The sequence below is a fragment of the Festucalex cinctus genome, chromosome 1 (assembly GCF_051991245.1).
Source record: "Festucalex cinctus isolate MCC-2025b chromosome 1, RoL_Fcin_1.0, whole genome shotgun sequence".
NCBI lineage: Eukaryota > Metazoa > Chordata > Actinopteri > Syngnathiformes > Syngnathidae > Festucalex > Festucalex cinctus.
Genome location: NC_135411.1, coordinates 5,690,716 through 5,713,322, shown reverse-complemented (window position 1 = coordinate 5,713,322; position 22,607 = coordinate 5,690,716). Strand labels below are relative to the sequence as shown.

Genomic DNA, 22,607 nt, shown 5'->3' with positions numbered 1-22,607 from the left:
GGTTAACTTTATATTGTAAATAAATTATTTGAATTTGATCATTCCTGCCTAATGTCAATTATCATATATTACGTAAATTTACACAAAAATAATATGGAAATTGCATCACCTATATGTAGCCGATCTTTTGAAATAAGATTTACTGTACAATGAATAGAACCAATGATCATAGACTAGCCTTAGCCTACAGAAGCATATGCCTCTGTGTTATAAAGTGGGGGAGCGCAAAAAAAAAAAAAAAAAAAAAAAAAAAAAAAAAAAAAAAAAATCGAAAAAAAAAAATCGAATCGTGACCCCAAAATCGAAATTTAAATCGAATCGTGGAGTTGGCGAATCGTGACACCCCTAGTCTGTGACATTTAAGTTGAGCAATAATATGAGTAGTTTTTTTACTCAAGCTATATATGTGGCACTTAAGTTGAACAAACGGCTATGAGTAGCTTTTTTGCACAAGCTTTGTGGCATTTAGGTTATGCAAAAGCCATCAGTAGTTTTTTTTTTTTTGTATGAGCTATGTATGGCATTTATGTTGAGCAAAAGGCTGTAATTTTTTTGCACAAGTTATGTGGCATTTATGTTATGCAAAAGATATGAGTAGCTTTTTTGAACAAGCTATGTTAATTTTATCTTAAAACTGATAAAAAAAAAATTAATGTACGTTATTGTCTAAACATTTTGCACAAGATTGATTTTTGAATAAATCAAGCCTTGTTTAAATCTAAATAAAATTTAGATCATTTTGCACCACATCAATATGCCTTGCGAAGGGTGGCAAACAGTTTGGGGTGTACCCCGCCTACTGCCCGAAGCCAGCAAGGATAGGCTCCAGCACCCCCGCGACCCTTGTGAGGAGCAAGCTGTTACAAAAATGGATGGATTGATGGATGGATGTGCACCAATAAACCTGCTATGTAGTTTTTCTTTTCTTTTTTACTACAGGAGTGGTTTTTAAAATTATTAATAATTTTATTACATTGATAAATGAGAAACCTCTTATTTTTTAATTTTAGACCACTTATTTTGAATGATTTTTTTCTGTAAATATTCAAGCAGCTATACGGAAGATTTAAAATGTCAAATCGCTACTGCCACCTGTGGCCGAAAACAAACTGCACGCTCATACACGCTGCGCGCACTCGTACGTCTACGATCTCATTACCGAAGACTGGGCTCTTCATATCCAATTAAATTGCGTTTTCAGAGGTAAGAAATGAAGAAGAGCATTGAGCCACTTCTTCAGGAAATACGGCAATTGAAGAAAGAGACAAGAAAAAAATTGACGCATTGTTGCCCTGGAACAAAAAGTGGATGATTTGGAACAGAATCTTCGTTTCAACGAGGGCTGGGAAAAAGTCGACCAAGTTGACTTTAAAAATAGGTCGACTGGAAAAATTTAAGTCGATGCTCTGCCCTGAACCATGTTTGTGCCGTTGCCGTCCATGTTTCACACGGACCTTGACACACGGAGATGGAGGCGGACCACTGACCAGGCGGACAGAGTGAAAAAAAAAAACAAGACTTTTTTAAATTTAATTTAATTTTTTTACTACTCCTGTTTGGCTGGTCTGATTGGTTGTTTGAATTTGGAGGTGTGTTGCACAGCCGCCATTAGCCTAGCTGCGAGCATGCAGTTGCTGCAAGCGTACACTCGTACAGTATTTACAATATTTATTAGTTATGATGATGTCCTCATTGGTTGCAATATTTTAAAATGGAGGAAAAGCGAATGGATAGGATGACAGCGAGGTGCAGGCTCTTCTAAAGATTTGGGAGACGAAGACATCAGCACGACTTTGAATCAGCTTCATCCAAGCCACCATGCACGTGATTACTGCCAAGCTTGGTGAGGTAAACACCTTAAATGCTCACACGACCCTAAAAAAGTCTGTATAAGTTGCAAAGATAGCTACAGCAAGACTATAAAACGCTCATGGATCAGTACAGCAGCTGCCGAGAGAAATTATGTGACGGCCAATTCAAAGCCACAGTGATGGACACTGGAGTCAGTACGCCACGGATAGACGAAGGTAAACACAACAATAATGTTACAGAAATACTTGTAATATTGTCATTTAGTTTGCTCCCTGGTGTAGCGCTTGGCAGCAGCTTAATAAGCGAAGTGCGCATCTCAAATTCAAGGTGCATTATGGGTAGCGGCATGGTGCATTGTGGATAGGTGAAACTACCAAACGGTCATTGAAAATGAATTGGAAGTGCGTCTGCAAAGGCGTTCCAAAAACGCGTTAAGAAATGGAGCGCTGAAATTTGTCTGTGACGGCACCCGTAGCAGAAAGATGGCGGCGAAACATGGCGGACACTAGCAGGCGAGGCGCGGTCATGGAAAATAATTAGTGATTTATATACTTACCGTTATATTTTAAAAACGTATGTTTATGCGATACAACATACCTTTTTACTTACTACTAACACAAACATTTGTTTTTTTTTAATGAATGACTTTTTATTTCACCACTAGATGCCACTGTATAATACTGAGTGTACCTTTAAGGTTAACCACTCTCAGAGGACGTATTTTTAGTTTCAGTTTCCAGTACAATAAAACGTGTTCATGGTAACTACTGAGCATACTGACAGCTTTTCTTATGATCTCACGGTTAAGGAGGCTGTCACAACACCCAATTTCTGTCTGGTGCCGGATGGCAACAATTCCCATCACTTGTCACAACAACACCAATATTATTACCAGGTATGTATGGCTTTACTTTTTGTAGTTTCTTATTTAATTCTATGTTTCATATTTTCATTACAATGTTTGTAATATTTTCAGATTCAGGCACAGATGAGTTTAACTGGACGGACTTCTGCGACTTTGTGGTGTGGACAAAGTGTGATTGAGCGAGTCCACCCAGATCGCTCGTTTTGGCCAGCTGGAAAAGCCAGTGTTTTTTTTTTTTCCAAAATCCCCTCCTTACCTGAACTGCTCGGGAGAGCATTTACTAGATCAGCAGTAGACTTCCAGTGTTCCTGCTCAGCCGCTGTCACCTACCACTTGCTCATGTACTTCAAAGATGCGGAATAAAGTAGTTTTTTGTGCTGCAGCAGATTGAAAAATCAAATGATATCACTTGAAGTGTGCCAATCTAGACTGCCAAAAGGACAGTGGTTTTGTGACAAGTGTGAAACAAGGATTATTGGGAAAACTGTAACACAGTACTGGTACTTGTCTTACATTAAACAAATTTAAAAGAGAGCAACTTTTTCCTCTGTACATAGCATAATGAAAGTCATTGCGTACCCCATCAACATTACATCATACCGTCATCTCAGGATGGTAGGCACCTGTGCTAAAATAAACTACATTAATTAACAGTTCAATTTATCCCTGAAATTACTACATCTAATCATTATTCACTTCATTTTTTGTGCTTTTAGAAATAATAGAGATTTATGCCATTACTTTAAGAGGGACCATATTGCACATTGAGTCAAATCCTGTCATTTGTATTATGTATAGCTTTGTAAACAAACCCAACAATAGAATTTGTATAATCGCTGCCTTTATTAGCGCCAAACAAACAGTCGCATGTTGTCCTCCTCCAATGCTTTGATGCTCGCCTTCGTTTCCATCATGTCATTGGCAATCAAGTCGGTGTGGCATGAGATCCCGAAAGAAATAAAAAAAAAAAAAAAAAAAGATCACAAAAAAATACGGTACCAGTAATAGGTTTAATATTTATATAATAATATAGGTTATAATATAGGTTTAACATTTTTTAATGTATGAACATTGCTACAGGCAAATACTTATTTCTATAAACACTTCCAAATGTCTCTAAAATATAAGGTGCATGTACACACACAAACAAACACATACATTCACTCATCATACAATATATCATGTAATGAATTCTGAGTGGCATACCAGAGTCAATGATGTCAGCAGTACTTGAGGGTACAGGTTACTGGAGCCATCTGGCTGCATAACTGCAACAAACTCTCTGCCACTTCGAGTCGTCTTTTCTTTGCTTGTCTCTCCTGTGCACGTTCATATCTGAGACATAGATGTTGTAACTTGGGACCCAACTTTAATGTTGGAGCCCAGTCGGGATGATTGGACAGAAAAACGGGCGCAGGGCGACCTGTTAAAATAAACAAATATATAAACAAATAAAATATGGAAAGACTGGTTATTTTGCCGCAGTAGGGTGGCCGTGAATAAGTTCTTTAGCATGATGTGTAGGCTACCGAATAAGTTCTTTAGCATGATGTGTAGGCTACCGGGGGTCTGTTTACTTGCATCACCCCCTCTCTTTTTTTCCAAGTTTACATTTTGCCACCAAAAAACATGTTATCGGCATTAAGAGCCCAAGACTAATCAATCCAATTTCAGCAGTAAACACTTTGCACTGGCACTACTTGGGTGAAAATGTTCGATGTTAGCTTTCGGCTAACGTCCGCTAGCCAGCTTGTACTACCGAACTTGCTTGCTCATGAATCCAAAACATAAGCAACTTGCCCATATATGCGCGGTCGAAACGTTATTAATCCTCATGCATTACATTAAATAAAGGTAAACAAGCTTACCGCTCACAAAGTGATCGCTGCACACACGAGCCCAAAGTAACGACTTCCCTCCGGAGTCCGCACTCCTCTGTCTCCAGGCCCTGGTTCCTAATTATTTTCGGAATTCGGAAGAAAGGCCGACCATTTTCCCCCTTGGCTTTGTTCGAACAGCCAACGATGCAGCAACAATGTACCATTTTAAACGCAGACAACAAACGTGATAGATACGTGTTAGACCGAATCGCTACGTAAATGGAGGCCACCCAGCATGGCGACTACGAGAAATCCGAGGCGGAAGTGACGACACGTGCAAGCGACCTATTCCCCGACCTGAACAGGAAGTGACCAATATCAACAGGAAGTGACCTCATCTCAACAGGAAGTGACTTAATTTCAACAGGAAGTGCCCTAAAATCAACAGGAAGTGACCTGATTTTAACAGGAAGTGACCCGATTTCAATAGGAAGTGACCTGTATTTTAACAGGAAGTGACTTGATTTTAACAGGAAGTGACCTTATATCAACAGGAAGTGACCCAATTTCAACAGGAAGTGACCTGATTTAAACAGGAAGTGGCCTGAAATCAACAGGAAGTGAGCATGCTAGTGCTAAGTTAGCATTCTAATGCTAGCTAATGCTAACGCTAGCTGAACATGCTAATGCTATTGCTAGCTTAGCATGCTAATGTTAGCTCAGCATGCTAATACTAAGTTAGCATGATAATGCTAATGTTAGCTTAGCATGTGAATGCTAATGTTAGCTTAACATGCTAATGTTAATGTTAGCTAGGCATGCTAATGCTAATGTTAGCTGAGCATGTTAATGCTAATGTTACCTTGGCATGCTAATGCTAAGTGAGCATGCTAAACTAGCATGCTAATGCTAATGTTAGTGTAGCATGGTAATGCTAATGTTAGCTTAGCATGCTAATGCTAAGCTAGCACAGTAATGCTAATGTTAGCTTTGTATGCTAATGCTATGTTAGCATGCTAATGTTAGCTTGGCATGCTAATGTTAGCATGCTAATGCTAAACTAGCATGCAAATGCTAAGTTAGCATGCTAATGCTAATGTTAGCTTAAGATGCTAATGCTAAGTTAGCATGCTAATGATAATGTTAGCTTAGCATGCTAATGCTAATGTTAGCTTAGCATGCGAATGCTAATGTTAGCTTAGAATGCTTATGCTAACATTAGCATTAGCATGCTAAGCTAACATTAGCTCCATTGCTTACCCGATTACTTGCTACTTCCTCCATTTCTTACTTGATTTCTTCCTTGTTTTCTTGTTTCTTGCTGATTTATTTTTATTTTTTGGTGTTTGTCTACCTTCAACTGCTTCTAGATTTCTGGATGAATTTAAACCATTCCAACTTCAGCATGTTAAGCTCATTCCATGTCATTCAGTATCATTCAACACCATTCAATATCTTTCAATATCATTCATCATCATTCAACATTATTCCAAATCATTCCACAGGTATTCATTCAGCTGTCCAGCCTTCACACTCCATTTCCCCAGAAATGGCATTTCCAGTTCTCATTAGTATGCACGAGGTCTCAAACAAACAGAGTAGCAACACCAGTGTATGGTCATTTTGGAAGAAGAAGACATCGCAGGCGTGAAAATGTCAACATGCTTCAATATACCAACACAGTGTGGAGCAGCTTAAACCTTGGTTGACATGCAGAGACCTCAAAGTGGGCAAAATGAAAGGCGTTTTCGTAGGAAGGTAAGATTTATTGCTTGTAATCCGGTGTTGGCTAGTTTAGTCCACATATCAAATTTCTTACTCTGTTAGCGGTCATTGACCGCAAAATTCTCCAGCCACTACACTCTCATAGATACCGACTGGCTGTATTGCTAATTGCATAATGTCCATCCAAAGTTTGTTGTGCAGTATAGCATACATGTATGCCCGTGCGTGATGTCACATCAGCCAGTGTTAGTTAGTGGTTTGGGCTAGCATTCTTCACATGAATGTGGATTGTTTAATTTGTGTTTGGTTGTTTAATTTCTGAATGTGGCATGAATTGCTGGAATGTATTGAAGCTGGAATGATGTGAATCGGATGAATAATGTGGAAGTCAATGGAAAATGTAGACTGTGGGAAATAATCGGGTATGAAATCGGGAATTGTGGGTAAGGCGTGAATTTTGAACCTGAAAAGCTGGAATCGCTCATGGCACCAATTGCTGGAATATATTGAAGCTGGAATGATGTGAATCGGGTGAAAAATGTGGAAGTAAATGTGAAATGTAGAATCTCCCATTAAGAATAATGGGGAAAAATCGGGTATGAAATCGGGAATTGTGGGTAAGGCGTGAATCGTAGGAATAATAAAAATACAAGCATGCGTCGCGTGAATTTTTGGAATAGTTTGAAACTGGAATGGAGTGAATCGGGTGAAAAATGTGGAAGTAGATACGGGACAAAAAAGTGGGAGGAATAAGTTTAAGTAAAAAACAATAATAAAGGTTGAATGACATATGTGTGAAGGCCTCCAGCCTTCACACAACTAGAGGCAATATTTTCCTGTTGAGGAGTTTCAAAACTTGAAACTTTCGTATGAAGGGACGTTCGTAAGTAGAGGTACCACTGTATCGTCATAAATATCGTCATCGCAAATTTCTTTGAAATATCGTGATATAAATTTAAAGCCATATCACCCACCCCTACTGGACATGCAACTGAAACAGGTAGCCTTCAAGACAATGTTTGATTTGAAGATTACATAGCATATCCTACTAATTAAGAGCTGCTGCTTTTACACCAACAAGTCCAGTTTCTTTGAGTTCTGGGTAAAGGGACTTCTTGGTTTAAAAGTTCAGCAGGGAATTTAGAATTGTGTTTCCGCAGCGTCTGTAACGCGCGGAGGCTGATTTGCCATGGACGGCGCAGCGGGCCAGCAAAACAAAAAGGCAGAGCAACTTCAGTCCACAAAGTCAACATTTATTCTAAACAACACAAAGAGAGAGCGGGCTCGACGGCACCGCGCATGATAATTTCCATTCAGGGCAATACAAAAAAAAAAAAAAAAAAACTACTTCTACACAAAACCAAAGAAGCGCCACGTGGCGCGGTGCCACACTGCCTGGTGAGAAAAAGGCTGACCACAGCCGTAAACAGCTTAAGAAGCAACTGATCATACCAAATAGCATCTCTACATAGAACACAATTATGGATGGTACGCACAAAAGGCAAGCACCGTATACAACAAAAATCGACATATAATCAATTGTAAAAATAAACATGTACAGTGGATTTTTATTTTTTTTTATTTTTATTTTTTTTTAGCCTCACAATCAGAGTCAATGTCCGTTGAACCAAAGCGAAATGGCTCAAGTTCAGCATCAGCATCTCCTAATGGGGCCTGAGGGGCGGAAAAGCCCGTGTCCGGGATCCCAGAGGTCCCCCTCTCAGCAGGAGAGGAAACCAATTGTCACTTGGCAGTGAGAGAATCCCAAGTATGGAACGGCTGCATATTCACAATATGATAAACACCAGCATCAGCACCAGAGTCCACCCAAGCGACAAGTCGTTCGGACACACACAGTGGTCCCTCAAATAGGGGAGCAAGTTGAGCTGTAAAATTAGAGTGAGCATCTGACCTGGGCTGTGTTTTCACTCGAACAAGGTCACCGACACGGAAGGAGTCATGTCGACGTCTCAAGTCATAATAGCGGTTATCTTTGATAAATGTTCAACTTGGCAAACTGCGCAATAAAAGGGAGAATTTGAGAGGAGGGCAAATACTTTTTCACAACACGGCAAGAGATATCGGACATGATTTGAGGTTATTGTCGCAGCCGCTGACACTTGGAACTGGAGCAAAATTGATTAATCTGAATGCCGTGTTTCGACGAGTGGAGGCACATACAACATATAAAGATCATTTTGGGGTTGACTTCCCCTTTAAATTTTGTTGCTGTTAAATTTTGAGTTCTGGGGGCTCCATGCAAGATATCACCTCGTTGGGTCTCAAAGTGCATGAGAAAGGTTCGAGATCAGCGAAGGACTACAACGGGAGGAGTTGATTCATGATGTCCCTCAATATAATGCAAATTCATTTTGATTTTGTATTTCATGTTTCTTTGCATTTTTGTCTGATATTCCTCTTTATCCTTTTCAAAATCAGCGTCGATCACCTTTTTCTTCCCTCTATTTTATTCCAAATCATTGACACTTTTACATCATAGCACAGCCTCACTCCCTTTATTTTTATTTTTAAGCTTCAAAGATCGCTGCTATTGTCACCAGCACACTCGTGTCTCTCAGCAAGATTTTTACAAGAGAATCTTTGAGCACAAATACTGCAACTGAACGGTTCCTTCCCAGCGTGTCTTCTTGTGTGGTGTGTTAAAGCTGACTGATGAGAGAAGCTTTTGTCACAGTCTGGGCAGGCGAAAGGTTTCTCTCCAGTGTGTGTTCTTGTGTGTGTTTTTAAACTTCCCTTATCAGAGAATCTTTTGCCACAGTGTGGGCAGGCAAAAGGTTTCTCTCCAGTGTGTGTTCTTGTGTGTTTTTTAAAATTTCTCTTGTTGGAGAAGCTTTTGCCACAGTCTGGGCAGGCGAAAGGTTTCTCTCCAGTGTGTGTTCTTGTGTGTGTTTTTAAACTTCCCTTATCAGAGAATCTTTTGCCACAGTGTGGGCAGGCAAAAGGTTTCTCTCCAGTGTGTGTTCTTGTGTGTTTTTTAAATTTTCTCTTGTTGGAGAAGCTTTTGCAACAGTCTGGGTAGGAAAAAGGTTTCTCTCTAGTGTGTCTTCTTGTGTGGATTGTTAAATTCCTCTTGTGAGAGAAGCCTTTGCCACAGTCTGGGCAGGCGAAAGGTTTTTCTCCAGTGTGTGTTCTTGTGTGTGTTTTTAAACTTCCCTTATCAGAGAATCTTTTGCCACAGTGTGGGCAGGCAAAAGGTTTTTCTCCAGTGTGTGTTCTTGTGTGGCATGTTAAATGTGACTGCTGAGAGAAACTTTGGCCACAGTCTGGGCAGGCAAAAGGTTTTTCTCCAGTGTGTGTTCTTGTGTGTGTTTTTAAACTTCTCTTCTCAGAGAATCTTTTGCCACAGTCTGGGCAGGCGAAAGGTTTTTCTCCAGTGTGTGTTCTTGTGTGTGTTTTTAATCTTCCCTTATCAGAGAATCTTTTGCCACAGTGTGGGCAGGCAAAAGGTTTTTCTCCAGTGTGTGTTCTTGTGTGGCATGTTAAATGTGACTGCTGAGAGAAACTTTGGCCACAGTCTGGGCAGGCAAAAGGTTTTTCTCCAGTGTGTGTTCTTGTGTGTGTTTTTAAAATTCCCTTATCAGAGAATCTTTTGCCACAGTCTGGGCAGGCGAAAGGTTTTTCTCCAGTGTGTGTTCTTGTGTGTCTTTTTAAACTTCCCTGATCAGAGAATCTTTTGCCACAGTCTGGGCAGGGGAAAGGTTTTTCTCCAGTGTGTGTTCTTGTGTGTTTTTTTAAATTTCCCTTGTTGGAGAAGCTTTTGCCACAGTCTGGGCAGGCAAAAGGTTTTTCTCCAGTGTGTGTTCTTGCGTGTATTTTTAAACTTCCCTTAACAGAGAAGCTTTTGCCACAGTCTGAGCAGGCAAAAGGTTTTTCTCCAGTGTGTGTTCTTGCGTGCCTTGTTAAATGTGACTGCCGAGAGAAACTTTGGCCACAGTCTGGGCAGGCAAAAGGTTTTTCTCCAGTGTGTTCTCTCAAGTGAACTTTCAAATCCCTTTTTGAACTAAATGTTTTCCCACACTGAGAACATTTGCAGCGGTTGTTGTCAGCATGATCACCTTTAGCGTATTCATCGTCGTCGTCAGTGTCAGCAGACTGTGACCTTGTGTCATCACTTTGTGCTTGTGGTGGTCCCCACTGGTCTGCATCACCTTCTGTCTTCATGTGTTGAGTTGAGCTGCTGCTTGGAGGCTCCGCCCCTCTGTCCTCCTCATGCTCACCGTTATCGTCACTCTTTAAAGCAACAAAGGTCAGTGGTGACTTGGTGACATCATCCTCAACCTCCTCTTCTTTGACACGAAGGGGCTCTTCCTCCTCTTTAATGTAAGCATGCTCTTCCTCCTCCTCTTTAACATGAGGAGACTTCAGTTCCTGCTTCTCAGGACCAAGATATTTTTCACCATCATCTGCAAGACACAAGAAGACAAATACACATTTGGTTCAGTTAAGTCAAATCTAAAGCGCGACTTGACGTGTATTGTTTCTACAGTGGCACCTTGACTTGGGCACAGCTGCTGAGGAATGTGGAGCAATTGTGCAGTCTGTTTGTTAGCAGCTCGCAAGCTAAGATAGCTTGAGCAAGACGAGTATATGCCGACACAAACGATTTAATGAATGACAATTTACACCACGAAAGTAGCGATCGACGTACTGTTTCAACCAAAAAACAAAATACCATAAGTTTCCACTTTGCCCTCCATTTTTTTGTAGCTAGCGGCTCCAAATGAGGGGGTAATATTGTTGTGGGGTAATATTGAGCAATAACATTGATATGTACAATATTAAGTTAATTTAAAACCAAGGAAAGGTTGAAATAGAGGAAAAAAGGTGTGTCATCGAGCAGACATGCCACTTTGAGCCAATACTCATTTGGGGTCAATAGATCACATGACCTGGAAGCTATTGAGCTAAACTGCTAATATTTAAAGAAAAAAATAGAAAAATAAGTAGAGGTCTAAACTGAAAAAATAAGAGGTGTGTATCATCTATCAGACATGCCACAATGATGCAACATTGATTTGGGGTCAATAGGTCACGTGACGTAATCTATAGGTCGCTTGCACATGTCGTCACTTCCGCCTCGGATTTGTCGTAGTCGCCATGCTGGGTGACCTCCATTTACGTAGTGACTCGGTCTAACACGTATCTATCATGTTTGTTGTCTGCGTTTAAAATGGTACATTGTTGCTGCATCGTTGGCTGTTCGAACAAAGCCCAGGGGGAAAATGGTCGGCCTTTCTTCCGAATTCCGAAAATAATTAGGAACCAGGGCCTGGAGACAGAGGAGTGCGGACTCCGGAGGGAAGTCGTTACTTTGGGCTCGTGTGTGCAGCGATCACTTTGTGAGCGGTAAGCTTGTTTACCTTTATTTAATGCATGAGGATTAATAACGTTTCGACCGCCCATATATGGGCAAGTTGCTTATGTTTTGGATTCATGAGCAAGCAAGTTCGGTAGTACAAGCTGGCTAGCGGACGTTAGCCGAAAGCTAACATCGAACATTTTCACCCAAGTAGTGCCAGTGCAAAGTGTTTACTGCTGAAATTGGATTGATTAGTCTTGGGCTCTTAATGCCGATAACATGTTTTTTGGTGGCAAAATGTAAACTTGGAAAAAAAGAGACAGAAGGGGGTGATGCAAGAAAACAGACCCCCGGTAGCCTACACATCATGCTAAAGAACGTATTCACGGCCACCCTACTACGGCAAAATAACCAGTCTTTCCATATTTTATTTGTTTATATATTTGTTTATTTTAACAGGTCGCCCTGCGCCCGTTTTTCTGTCCAATCATCCCGACTGGGCTCCAACATTAAAGTTGGGTCCCAAGTTACAACATCTATGTCTCAGATATGAACGTGCACAGGAGAGACAAGCAAAGAAAAGACGACTCGAAGTGGCAGAGAGTTTGTTGCAGTTATGCAGCCAGATGGCTCCAGTAACCTGTACCCTCAAGTACTGCTGACATCATTGACTCTGGTATGCCACTCAGAATTCATTACATGATATATTGTATGCATGAGTGAATGTATGTGTTTATGTTTGTGTGTGTACACGCACCTTATATTTTAGAGACATTTGGAAGTGGTTATGGAAATAAGTATTTGCCTGTAGCAATGTTCATACATTAAAAAATGCAACCAAATGTGTAAATTTCTTTTACACTGACAAAAAAAAAAGGCTAGTTACAGGAACAGTACTATATTAAACCTATTACTGGTACCATATTTTTTTTGTGATTTTTTTTTTTTAATTTTTATTTCTTTAGGGATCTCATGCCAAACCGACTTGATTGCCAATGACATTATGGAAACGAAGGCGAGCATCAAAGCATTGGAGGAGGACAACATGCGACTGTTTGGAGCTAATAAATTATTATTATTATTATTATTATTATATTATTATTATTATTATTATTATTATTATTATTATACAAATTCTATTGTTGGGTTTGTTTACAAAGCTATACATAATACAAATGACAGGATTTGACTCAATGTGCAAGATTGTCCCTCTTAAAATAATGGCATAAATCTATTATTTCTAAAAACACAAAAAATGAAGTGAATAATTATTAGATGTATTTTCACGGATAAAATTGAACTGTTAATTAATATAGTTTATTTTAGCACAGGTGCCTACCATCCTGAGATATTTACATATATATTCATTCCTTACTGCTTATCCTCACGAGGGTTGATAATTTGTGTCAAAATATTAGGCCATTATTTTAAGAGTATGACGGTATGATGTAATGTTGATGGGGTACGCAATGACTTTCATTATGCTATGTACAGAGGAAAAAGTTGCTCTCTTTTAAATTTGTTTAATGTAAGACAAGTACCAGTACTGTTACAGTTTTCCCAATAATCCTTGTTTCACACTTGTCACAAAACCACTGTCCTTTTGGCAGTCTAGATTGGCACACTTCAAGTGATATCATTTGATTTTACAATCTGCTGCAGCACAAAAAACTACTTTATTCCGCATCTTTGAAGTACATGAGCAAGTGGTAGGTGACAGCGGCTGAGCAGGAACACTGGAAGTCCACTGCTGATCTAGTAAATGCTCTCCCGAGCAGTTCAGGTAAGGAGGGGATTTTGGAAAAAACAAACAAACTGGCTTTTCCAGCTGGCCAAAACGAGCGATCTGGGTGGACTCGCTCAATCACACTTTGTCCACACCACAAAGCCGCAGAAGTACCGTCCAGTTAAACTCATCTGTGCCTGAATCTGAAAATATTACAAACATTGTAATGAAAATATGAAACATAGCATTAAATAAACTACAAAAAGTAAAGCCATACATACCTGGTAATAATATTGGTGTTGTCGTGACAAGTGATGGGAATTGTTGCCATCCGGCACCAGACAGAAATTGGGTGTTGTGACAGCCTCCTTAACCGTGAGATCATAAGAAAAGCTGTCAGTATGCTCAGTAGTTACCATGAACACGTTTTATTGTACTGGAAACTGAAACTAAAAATACGTCCTCTGAGAGTGGTTAACCTTAACCATTTAGAATAAGTTGATTAAGTAACATGTAACTAGTGAAAGGGTAGCATTAAATTTAAGCCACGGGGAGGCTGTGCATAGTTACTTTTTATTCTTATACGCTCTGCCATATTTGCCTGTTATAAAATTATTAGAAAAACCACATCAGGTAAACCTAGCTGTGCATGTAAACACAATGATAACAGGAAGCCTGAGAACAAATCAACATTTTTGTGTGCAGAATTACCAACACCATGTGGTTTACTTACGTGCAACAGCAACAGTATCTTCTGATGCGATGTTAAAGTTTACACTCTGTATCCACCCGCTTACAAAATAATTGTAAGCCTCCAGGGATTTGTTGGCATGTTATGGAGCATGTTGTCAACACGAGGTAGTGAAAGATGTCCAGAGATGTCACATTTGGCCAGCATGCTTTCTCCGTCAAAAAAAAAAAAAAATCACCCTTGGTCAGGACGTAATGAGGATCAATCCCGCCACACAGAGACACCTTCTGCCTGTATCGTTGTTTTTGATCTTCCGGTAAATCGTGAAAATACTGCGAAAATGACATCAGGTTGATAAGCTCTACCGTGTAACTCGCGAGTGTACCTTGTGAACCGGCGGACACCCAATATGGCGCCCGAAGAAAAAACTCCCATGATGCATTACGATGTGCAAGAGACCTATACTCATTTGGGGTCAATAGATCACATGACCTGGAAGCTATTGAGCTAAACTGCTAATATTTAAAGAAAAAAATAGAAAAATAAGTAGAGGTCTAAACTGAAAAAATAAGAGGTGTGTATCATCTATCAGACATGCCACTATGATGCAGCATGCATTTGTGGTCAACAGGTCACATGACATGGAAGCTATTGAGCTTAAAAGCTAATATTTACAGAAATAATTAATTAAAAATAAGTGCAGGCCTAAAATGAAAAAAATAAAAGGTGTGCATCTTCTATCAGACATGCCACGATGATGCAGCATTGATTTGGGGTCAATATGTCACATGACCTGGAAGCTATTGAGCTAAACTACTAATATTTAAAGAAAAAATATATAAAAAATAAGTGGAGGTCTAAAATAAAAAAAAAAAAGGTGTGCATCATCTATCAGACATGCCACTATGATGAAACATTGATTTGGGGTCAATAGGTCACATAACCTGGAAGCTGTTGAGCTCAAAAGCTAATATTTACAAAAAAAAAAAATATTAAAAAATATAAGTGGAGGTCTAAAATGAAAAAGTAAAAGGTGAGCATCATTATCAGACATGCCACTATGATACAGCATGCATTTGTGGTCAACAGGTCACATGACATGGAAGCTATTGAGCTAAATTGATATTTATAGAAAAAAAATAATTAAAAATAAGCGGAAGTGAAAAAATAAAAGGTGTGCATCATCTATCAGACATGCCACTATGATGCAGCACTGATTTGGGGTCAATAGGTCAGATGACCTGGAAGCTATTGAGCTCAAGCACTAAAATTTACAGAAAAAAAATCATTCAAAATGAGTGAAGATTTTAACTGAAAAATTAAGAGGTGTGCATCATCTATATTTAGATCATATTTTGTGTGCATAGTACTTCTTTACCAATAGTAACAGAAAAGTTATTTATTACAATAAATAATTATATAACATTTTAATGGCACAGATTATGTTATCTACAACGGGCAATGATTCCCTGTTCTTTACTACTGACATAACTGCACACAAAATGGCAAAATTTTTTGCCTTGGTCTCTTTCTTTTTACAGATGCAATGTGGCACATGTGACAGGTTTGGATGTAGACGAAAACCAATTAAAAAGAGCAAGGGCAGCAAAACTGTGGCAGTGTGCCCTTTGCAAATAATTATTGGATCATTGTAGGGCTGGGCGATAAAGCAAATTCCTTCGATTAATTCGTCCATTGAAAGTGCCACGATGTGAAAATGAGCTAAATCGGGAAATCGAGCTGCTTATAAATAAATACACATCATCTAACCTTGAGCGGCTCGCTTCTTTTTTCTCTCGTTGTTTTGTGGTCCTTCGTTTGGTGGTTGGCGCGCTTGCTGATGACGTCAACTTACTATAGCGACGCTGCGGTATGTGACATCATCGGTAGGCGCACAGGAACCCGCAACAGCCATACAGGCACTCCACATCACCACGCACAGAAATTAACGAACAAATTAATTCATTAATCTGGAGGTGTATCGCGCACAAGTTTGAAAGCAAAAGCAAGAGCGGAGCGGAGCCGTAACGTCTCCGCGTGAGCCTGACGCAGAAGTATCCTGAGGCCTTTACACGGACTCCCAGGCGGCGAAGCCAACCCACGCCAACCGGCAGCGAAGGAAAAGTGACGCTTCCACATCACCGGGAGCTACTTTGGCCAAACGGTACGCTGCCTACTCGCGCACGTTGTCTGCTCCAGAAGACCCCAGAAAAGGGACTCATGTTGGGCTTTTACAAGAGCGACGTAGAGCAAAGTAAAAGCGTGTGCAATCCGAAAGAATGGGAGGAATGCTCACGTCTTCGAGAGTGCGGCGTGGCTAACGCTAGCAAAGATAAGTACACGCACGCCATCAAACAACAAACTTGAGCTGTATTTAGTACCGGGGGAAACAGTGTGACATGCACCAGAGCTTGTCTTTTGCCAGAGTCAGTTGACAGGCAAATTTTGCTTGTAAGGAATTTGAGTTTATTACAATAAAAGGCGGTGCTGATTATTTTTACGCTGTTGATCTTGAAGTTCTGTTATATACAAATGTTATTGTGAGTTGAGTTGTATATTTGCAGAATACTGGATGTGTGGTTTAACAATACCTGGTTACAATTGTTAGAACTACTGACTTGTGGGAATTAAGTTATGCAAAAGCTATGAGTAGTTTTTCTTTTGCACAAGATATGTATGTGACATTTAAGTTGAGCAATAATATGAGTAGTTTTTTTACTCAAGCTATATATGTGGCACTTAAGTTGAACAAACGGCTATGAGTAGCTTTTTTGCACAAGCTTTGTGGCATTTAGGTTATGCAAAAGCCATCAGTAGTTTTTTTTTTTTTTGTATGAGCTATGTATGGCATTTATGTTGAGCAAAAGGCTGGAATTTTTTTGCACAAGTTATGTGGCATTTATGTTATGCAAAAGATATGAGTAGCTTTTTTTGAACAAGCTATGTTAATTTTATCTTAAAACTGATAAAAAAAATTAATGTACGTTATTGTCTAAACATTTTGCACAAGATTGATTTTTGAATAAATCAAGCCTTGTTTAAATCTAAACAAAATTTAGATAATTTTGCACCACATCAATATGTCTTGCGAAGGGTGGCAAACAGTTTGGGGTGTACCCCGCCTACTGCCCGAAGCCAGCAAGGATAGGCTCCAGCACCCCCGCGACCCTTGTGAGGAGCAAGCTGTTACAAAAATGGATGGATTGATGGATGGATGTGCACCAATAAACCTGCTATGTAGTTTTTCTTTTCTTTTTTACTACAGGAGTGGTTTTTAAAATTATTAATAATTTTATTACATTGATAAATGAGAAACCTCTTATTTTTTAATTTTAGACCACTTATTTTGAATGATTTTTTTCTGTAAATATTCAAGCAGCTATACGGAAGATTTAAAATGTCAAATCGCTACTGCCACCTGTGGCCGAAAACAAACTGCACGCTCATACACGCTGCGCGCACTCGTACGTCTACGATCTCATTACCGAAGACTGGGCTCTTCATATCCAATTAAATTGCGTTTTCAGAGGTAAGAAATGAAGAAGAGCATTGAGCCACTTCTTCAGGAAATACGGCAATTGAAGAAAGAGACAAGAAAAAAATTGACGCATTGTTGCCCTGGAACAAAAAGTGGATGATTTGGAACAGAATCTTCGTTTCAACGAGGGCTGGGAAAAAGTCGACCAAGTTGACTTTAAAAATAGGTCGACTGGAAAAATTTAAGTCGATGCTCTGCCCTGAACCATGTTTGCGCCGTTGCCGTCCATGTTTCACACGGACCTTGACACACGGAGATGGAGGCGGACCACTGACCAGGCGGACAGAGTGAAAAAAAAAACAAGACTTTTTTAAATTTAATTTAATTTTTTTACTACTCCTGTTTGGCTGGTCTGATTGGTTGTTTGAATTTGGAGGTGTGTTGCACAGCCGCCATTAGCCTAGCTGCGAGCATGCAGTTGCTGCAAGCGTACACTCGTACAGTATTTACAATATTTATTAGTTATGATGATGTCCTCATTGGTTGCAATATTTTAAAATGGAGGAAAGGGCGAATTTATAGGATGACAGCGAGGTGCAGGCTCTTCTAAAGATTTGGGAGACGAAGACATCAGCACGACTTTGAATCAGCTTCATCCAAGCCACCATGCACGTTATTACTGCCAAGCTTGGTGAGGTAAACACCTTAAATGCTCACACGACCCTCAAAAAGTCTGTATAAGTTGCAAAGATAGCTACAGCAAGACTAAAACGCTCATGGATCAGTACAGCAGCTGCCGAGAGAAATTATGTGACGGCCAATTCAAAGCCACAGTGATGGACACTGGAGTCAGTACGCCACGGATAGACGAAGGTAAACACAACAATAATGTTATAGAAATACTTGTAATATTGTCATTTAGTTTGCTCCCTGGTGTAGCGCTTGGCAGCAGCTTAATAAGCGAAGTGCGCATCTCAAATTCAAGGTGCATTATGGGTAGCGGCATGGTGCATTGTGGATAGGTGAAACTACCAAACGGTCATTGAAAATGAATTGGATCTAATGGAATCTGCTCTGATAGAAATGTTTCAACCGCTGGAAAGTTGCTGTTTTTTTATGAACATGCATGACGTGGTTTACTGATCGAACAACAACTACAAGTAGCAACAGTGGTGCAAGCTGACCAGAATCGAGGTAAAATTGCTAAAAGCAATGGGTCGAATGCAATCCAATCTGCTCTTCTGGATCGAGCAGACATGCCACATGTGAAAGCTGCTCCGAGGTCAGCAAAGACCCTACTGGTGAAAGAGAAGAATTGCGCTTGCCTTGGCTGCTCGCCTGGCGGGGTGGGCCTGCTGGTGGCGTCCGGGGACTGATTCACCAGTTCCAAATGACTGGGACTAGCCGCAATCTACACATGGACATTCAAGACGAACTGAGCGAACAGTGATTGAGATAATATGGGATGGATGTATAAGAATATGAATCAATGACTATTCTAAACAATGTATATGACTGATGCGTTATAGTCATGGATTAATGGGGAAAGGTCTTGAATAAGCCATCGGCTTCTACCCGTCAGCCCTTCTTTCGGATTTCAATGTTGCAAATGATGTGATGTGATCGATGTAAGCTGTAATGTGTCCAAAAGGAAACAATAAATAAACTAAACTAAAGACTCGTATCTCAACAGCGGGGATGACAGCCTTGGTACAAAGACATTATACCACCTACGGCTTTCACCGATTTTCAAGGAATTTTTGTAAAGCTTGTTTACACATGCACTTCATTGAGCTAAACAAAAGTGAAGAAAAATAGTACTGTCGAGTAGTCATTATCAATGCTTTTTTCCAAAACAGGTTGAAACCATTTACAGGGATAAAGGAACACATTTTGTGAACAAAATCATTGACAAAATAGGGCAAATGCTCCTCATTGCCTTAAAACGCGACTGTTCATATAATCCTCAGAGCGCAGGCCTGAAAAAAAAAAGTTTATTTTTCATGTTGCGGTCCCTTTAAACAAATTATTTGGCCAACCAAATTTACCATATTTTGGACACCCTGAGAAGTCTGGCTCCGGTCAAATGCTCAGTAAGAGATCGCGCAGTTGGCGGCAGCGGCAGCTGTTGTGGCATCGGTGACGTCACTTCCGCTTATGCCGCGGCATCACGTACATCACTTCCGCTTATGCAGCCCGTCCGGCTATTCCTGACAGGAATAGGACCATATTTGGATGCCAAAGTGTTTTTTTTTTTTTTTTAAATCAATCTTTATTGTACAAATGTTTCAAACATACACATCTATATGAAAAATAAATATATACATGTGCGCTACGTTACGAAAAATGTTAATGCTGTAGAAATATATTAGATAGATAGATAATGGGTTCTCTCTCAGGCACTCTTTCCCTCTCTCTCTAGTGTGCATAATGTGACCAATGATGTCCTGCTTGAGTGTTTGTAATGTTCAGTGTTCAATACAATGTTTGAAAACGTATCTCATTCATATCGTACGATATTTGTTTATAAATGTGTCATTGCATGTCATTCCTGTGTAAGTCACAAGATGTTGCTGTTGCATTCGACATGTTGCCTTCGCTCAACAGAGTGCATTACTTGTCTCATCTTGGCTGTACTGCATTGTATTCTGTGTTCAATAATAAGAAACCACCTAACACAAAAAAAAAAAAAAAAAACTCGTGGACCGGTCCATATTTGGAACGGTGCCAGGGAGATGCCACAATGGTGGCAAGTCTGCCATTGTGACACAGCTCAATATACTGAGCTGCATGTAATACTGGATTTTACGCCGGCGCAAGCCATTTCAGCCACAGAGCTGTCAGCTATCCAGTATTACATACAGATCAGTGGCCCAGCGAGATGCCAAAATGGTGGATGAGCCGCAGCCGCCATTGTGGCATCCAAATATGGTCCTATTCCTGTCGGCCATTGTGGCAACGAGCCGCAGCCACGAGCCGCATAAGAGGAAGTGACGTACGTGATGCCGCGGCATACGCGTAAGTGAAGACATTTATAAACAAATATCGTACGATATGGATGAGATACGTTTTCAAACAATTTACTGAACACTGAAAATTACAAATACTCAAACAGGACATCATTGGTCACATTATGCACAATAGAGAAAGAGATTGCCAGAGAGAGAGACCCCATGATCTATCTATCCATCTAATATATTTCTACAGCATGAACATTTTTCGTAACGTATCGCACATGTATATATTTATTTTTCATATAGATGTGTATGTTTGAAACATTTGTACAATAAAGATTGAATAAAAAAAAAAAAAAAACACGTTGGCGTCCAAATATGGTCCTATTCCTATCGGCCATTGTGGCATCTCGCTGGGCCACTGACAGCTCTGTGGCTTCAACGGCTTGCGCCGGTGTGAAAGGTTTATCGGCTTGGTTTGATTGTCTTGTTGATATTTACTGTAAGATTGCAACAGTTGGTTCAATAAAGCATATAAAAAAAATAAAGTTTATCGGCTATCCAGTATTATATGCAGCTCTATATTGAGCCGTGTCACAATGGCGGAATATCCGCCATTGTGGCATCTCCCTGGCACCGTTCCAAATATGGACCGGTCCACGGAAGCGATTGCTAATGACGGAGTGCGAATACCTTCATTCAACTTCATTTCCAGAGCACTTAAATAAATAGTAATAATTTTAAAAAAAAACATCGAAAATGAGGAAGTGAAGTGTTTAGTAAAGTGACTAAACAAAACAAACACAAAAAGCCTCGTAAACCATTTAGAAATGCATACAAAGAGTAATGGCAGCGGCACCAAGTCGAATGGAGCCACGACATGTCCCGAGGGAAAGAGGAAAGGCAACGGCAGCCACCGATGCCGCGGCATAAGCGGAAGTGAAGTCGCTGGTGCCGCGGCATAAGCGGATATGACGTCACCGATGCCACTACAGCTGCCGCTGCCGCCAAATGCGCGAGCTCTCACTGGGAAATCTTCCCGACCAAGTGGCCTGACGCACTAACAGTAGCGAAGGCACGATGCAAAGATATCATACCGAAAAAAAAAAGTTTATTTTTCATGCTGCGGTCCCTTTCAAACAAATTTGGCCTACCAAATTTACCATATTTTGGACACCCTGAAAAGTCTGGCTCCGGTCAAATGCTTCGAGCCACTTCAGCAAAATTACTTCAGATTGATTCAGTGCTTCAGAATGCTTTGGTTTCTCCATCACTAGTTTTTGGGGCTCTGTTGGATTCCATTCAACTACAAACACATGAATATTATTTTCACGATAGAAACAAGTTCGACTATACGAAGTAAGCAAGCTAAGAAATGTACAAACCTGCTCTGCGTAGCACAACACGAGGCTGCATGCAAACGTGGCCCAGCAGTTGAAGATGTTCCTCACTCTCTTCTTTTACTCCAAAAAGTTCCTCCTTGTCCTTCGGTGTCGTTTTTGCACACATGTTGGCACAATAACGCCCAAAATGTCACACTTAGTTGTCGGTGTGTCGCAGTTACCAAGCACGTCTGGTTGTTAGCGGCTGGCAAGCTAAGCTAAGATAAGCTAAACTAAGCTAACAAGGCCGCAAAGCTTCAACGCGTACCGAGACGACTTTATCTGGCCACAAAGTCTTAATAAATGATGTTGCAGTCCTTCAAAGCAGTGATGAGCGTCCTGTGTGGAGGCTGCAGTCAGTTCAGTTGCTCAGCACCAAATCGAAAAGAATGATTTTCCGGAGGGCGTCTGGCAAGCAAACAAGACGCTATCGGTGACCCCGTACGATCGGTAACGCGCATGCGCAGAAGCTCCCGCCATCTTGGATCGCTAACTACGGCAACCCCACGAGAACAAAATACCTTTATATGCATACGCGGAAGTGCGCGTTCGGAATAACACGATACAACATGGAGGAAAAAAAAAAACATATAGATTAATTATTGAGGCATTTAAAAGTAATTAAGTTATTTTTAATCCTATAAGATGAACATTTTACTTTTGACCTCATTTCATTATAGTGAGTCTGCATTGTTGCACTTTATAGTAAGTCTGCAGTGTGTGTGTTTGAAATGACCCCCCCTGCCTTACCCACCCTCCAAACCTATCCAATGATATTGGCCACATATTGTTCTAAAGACAAGGCGGCACGGTAGTCGAGTGGTTAGCACGTCC

At 40.3% G+C, this 22,607-nt stretch overlaps 1 protein-coding gene and 1 long non-coding RNA gene across 2 annotated transcripts in view; one reads left to right on the top strand and one right to left on the bottom strand.

Moving 5' to 3' along the window:
- Window positions 1-22,264, bottom strand: part of LOC144013709 (uncharacterized) — a 28,945-nt gene extending 6,681 nt beyond the window's left edge. The window contains exons 1-2 of the mRNA XM_077512874.1: window positions 21,777-22,264; window positions 8,973-10,646 (exon numbers count right to left, since the gene is read on the bottom strand). Coding sequence (XP_077369000.1) covers window positions 8,973-10,646; window positions 21,777-21,900 — 1,798 coding nt within the window. The 5' untranslated portion in view covers window positions 21,901-22,264. The remainder of the gene's footprint in view (window positions 1-8,972; window positions 10,647-21,776) is intronic.
- LOC144013761 (uncharacterized) lies at window positions 11,409-12,583 on the top strand. Its single transcript, XR_013282321.1, has 3 exons — window positions 11,409-11,589; window positions 12,002-12,218; window positions 12,508-12,583. It is a non-coding gene; the product is annotated as an uncharacterized LOC144013761 (long non-coding RNA).
- Window positions 22,265-22,607: the final 343 nt, after the last annotated feature.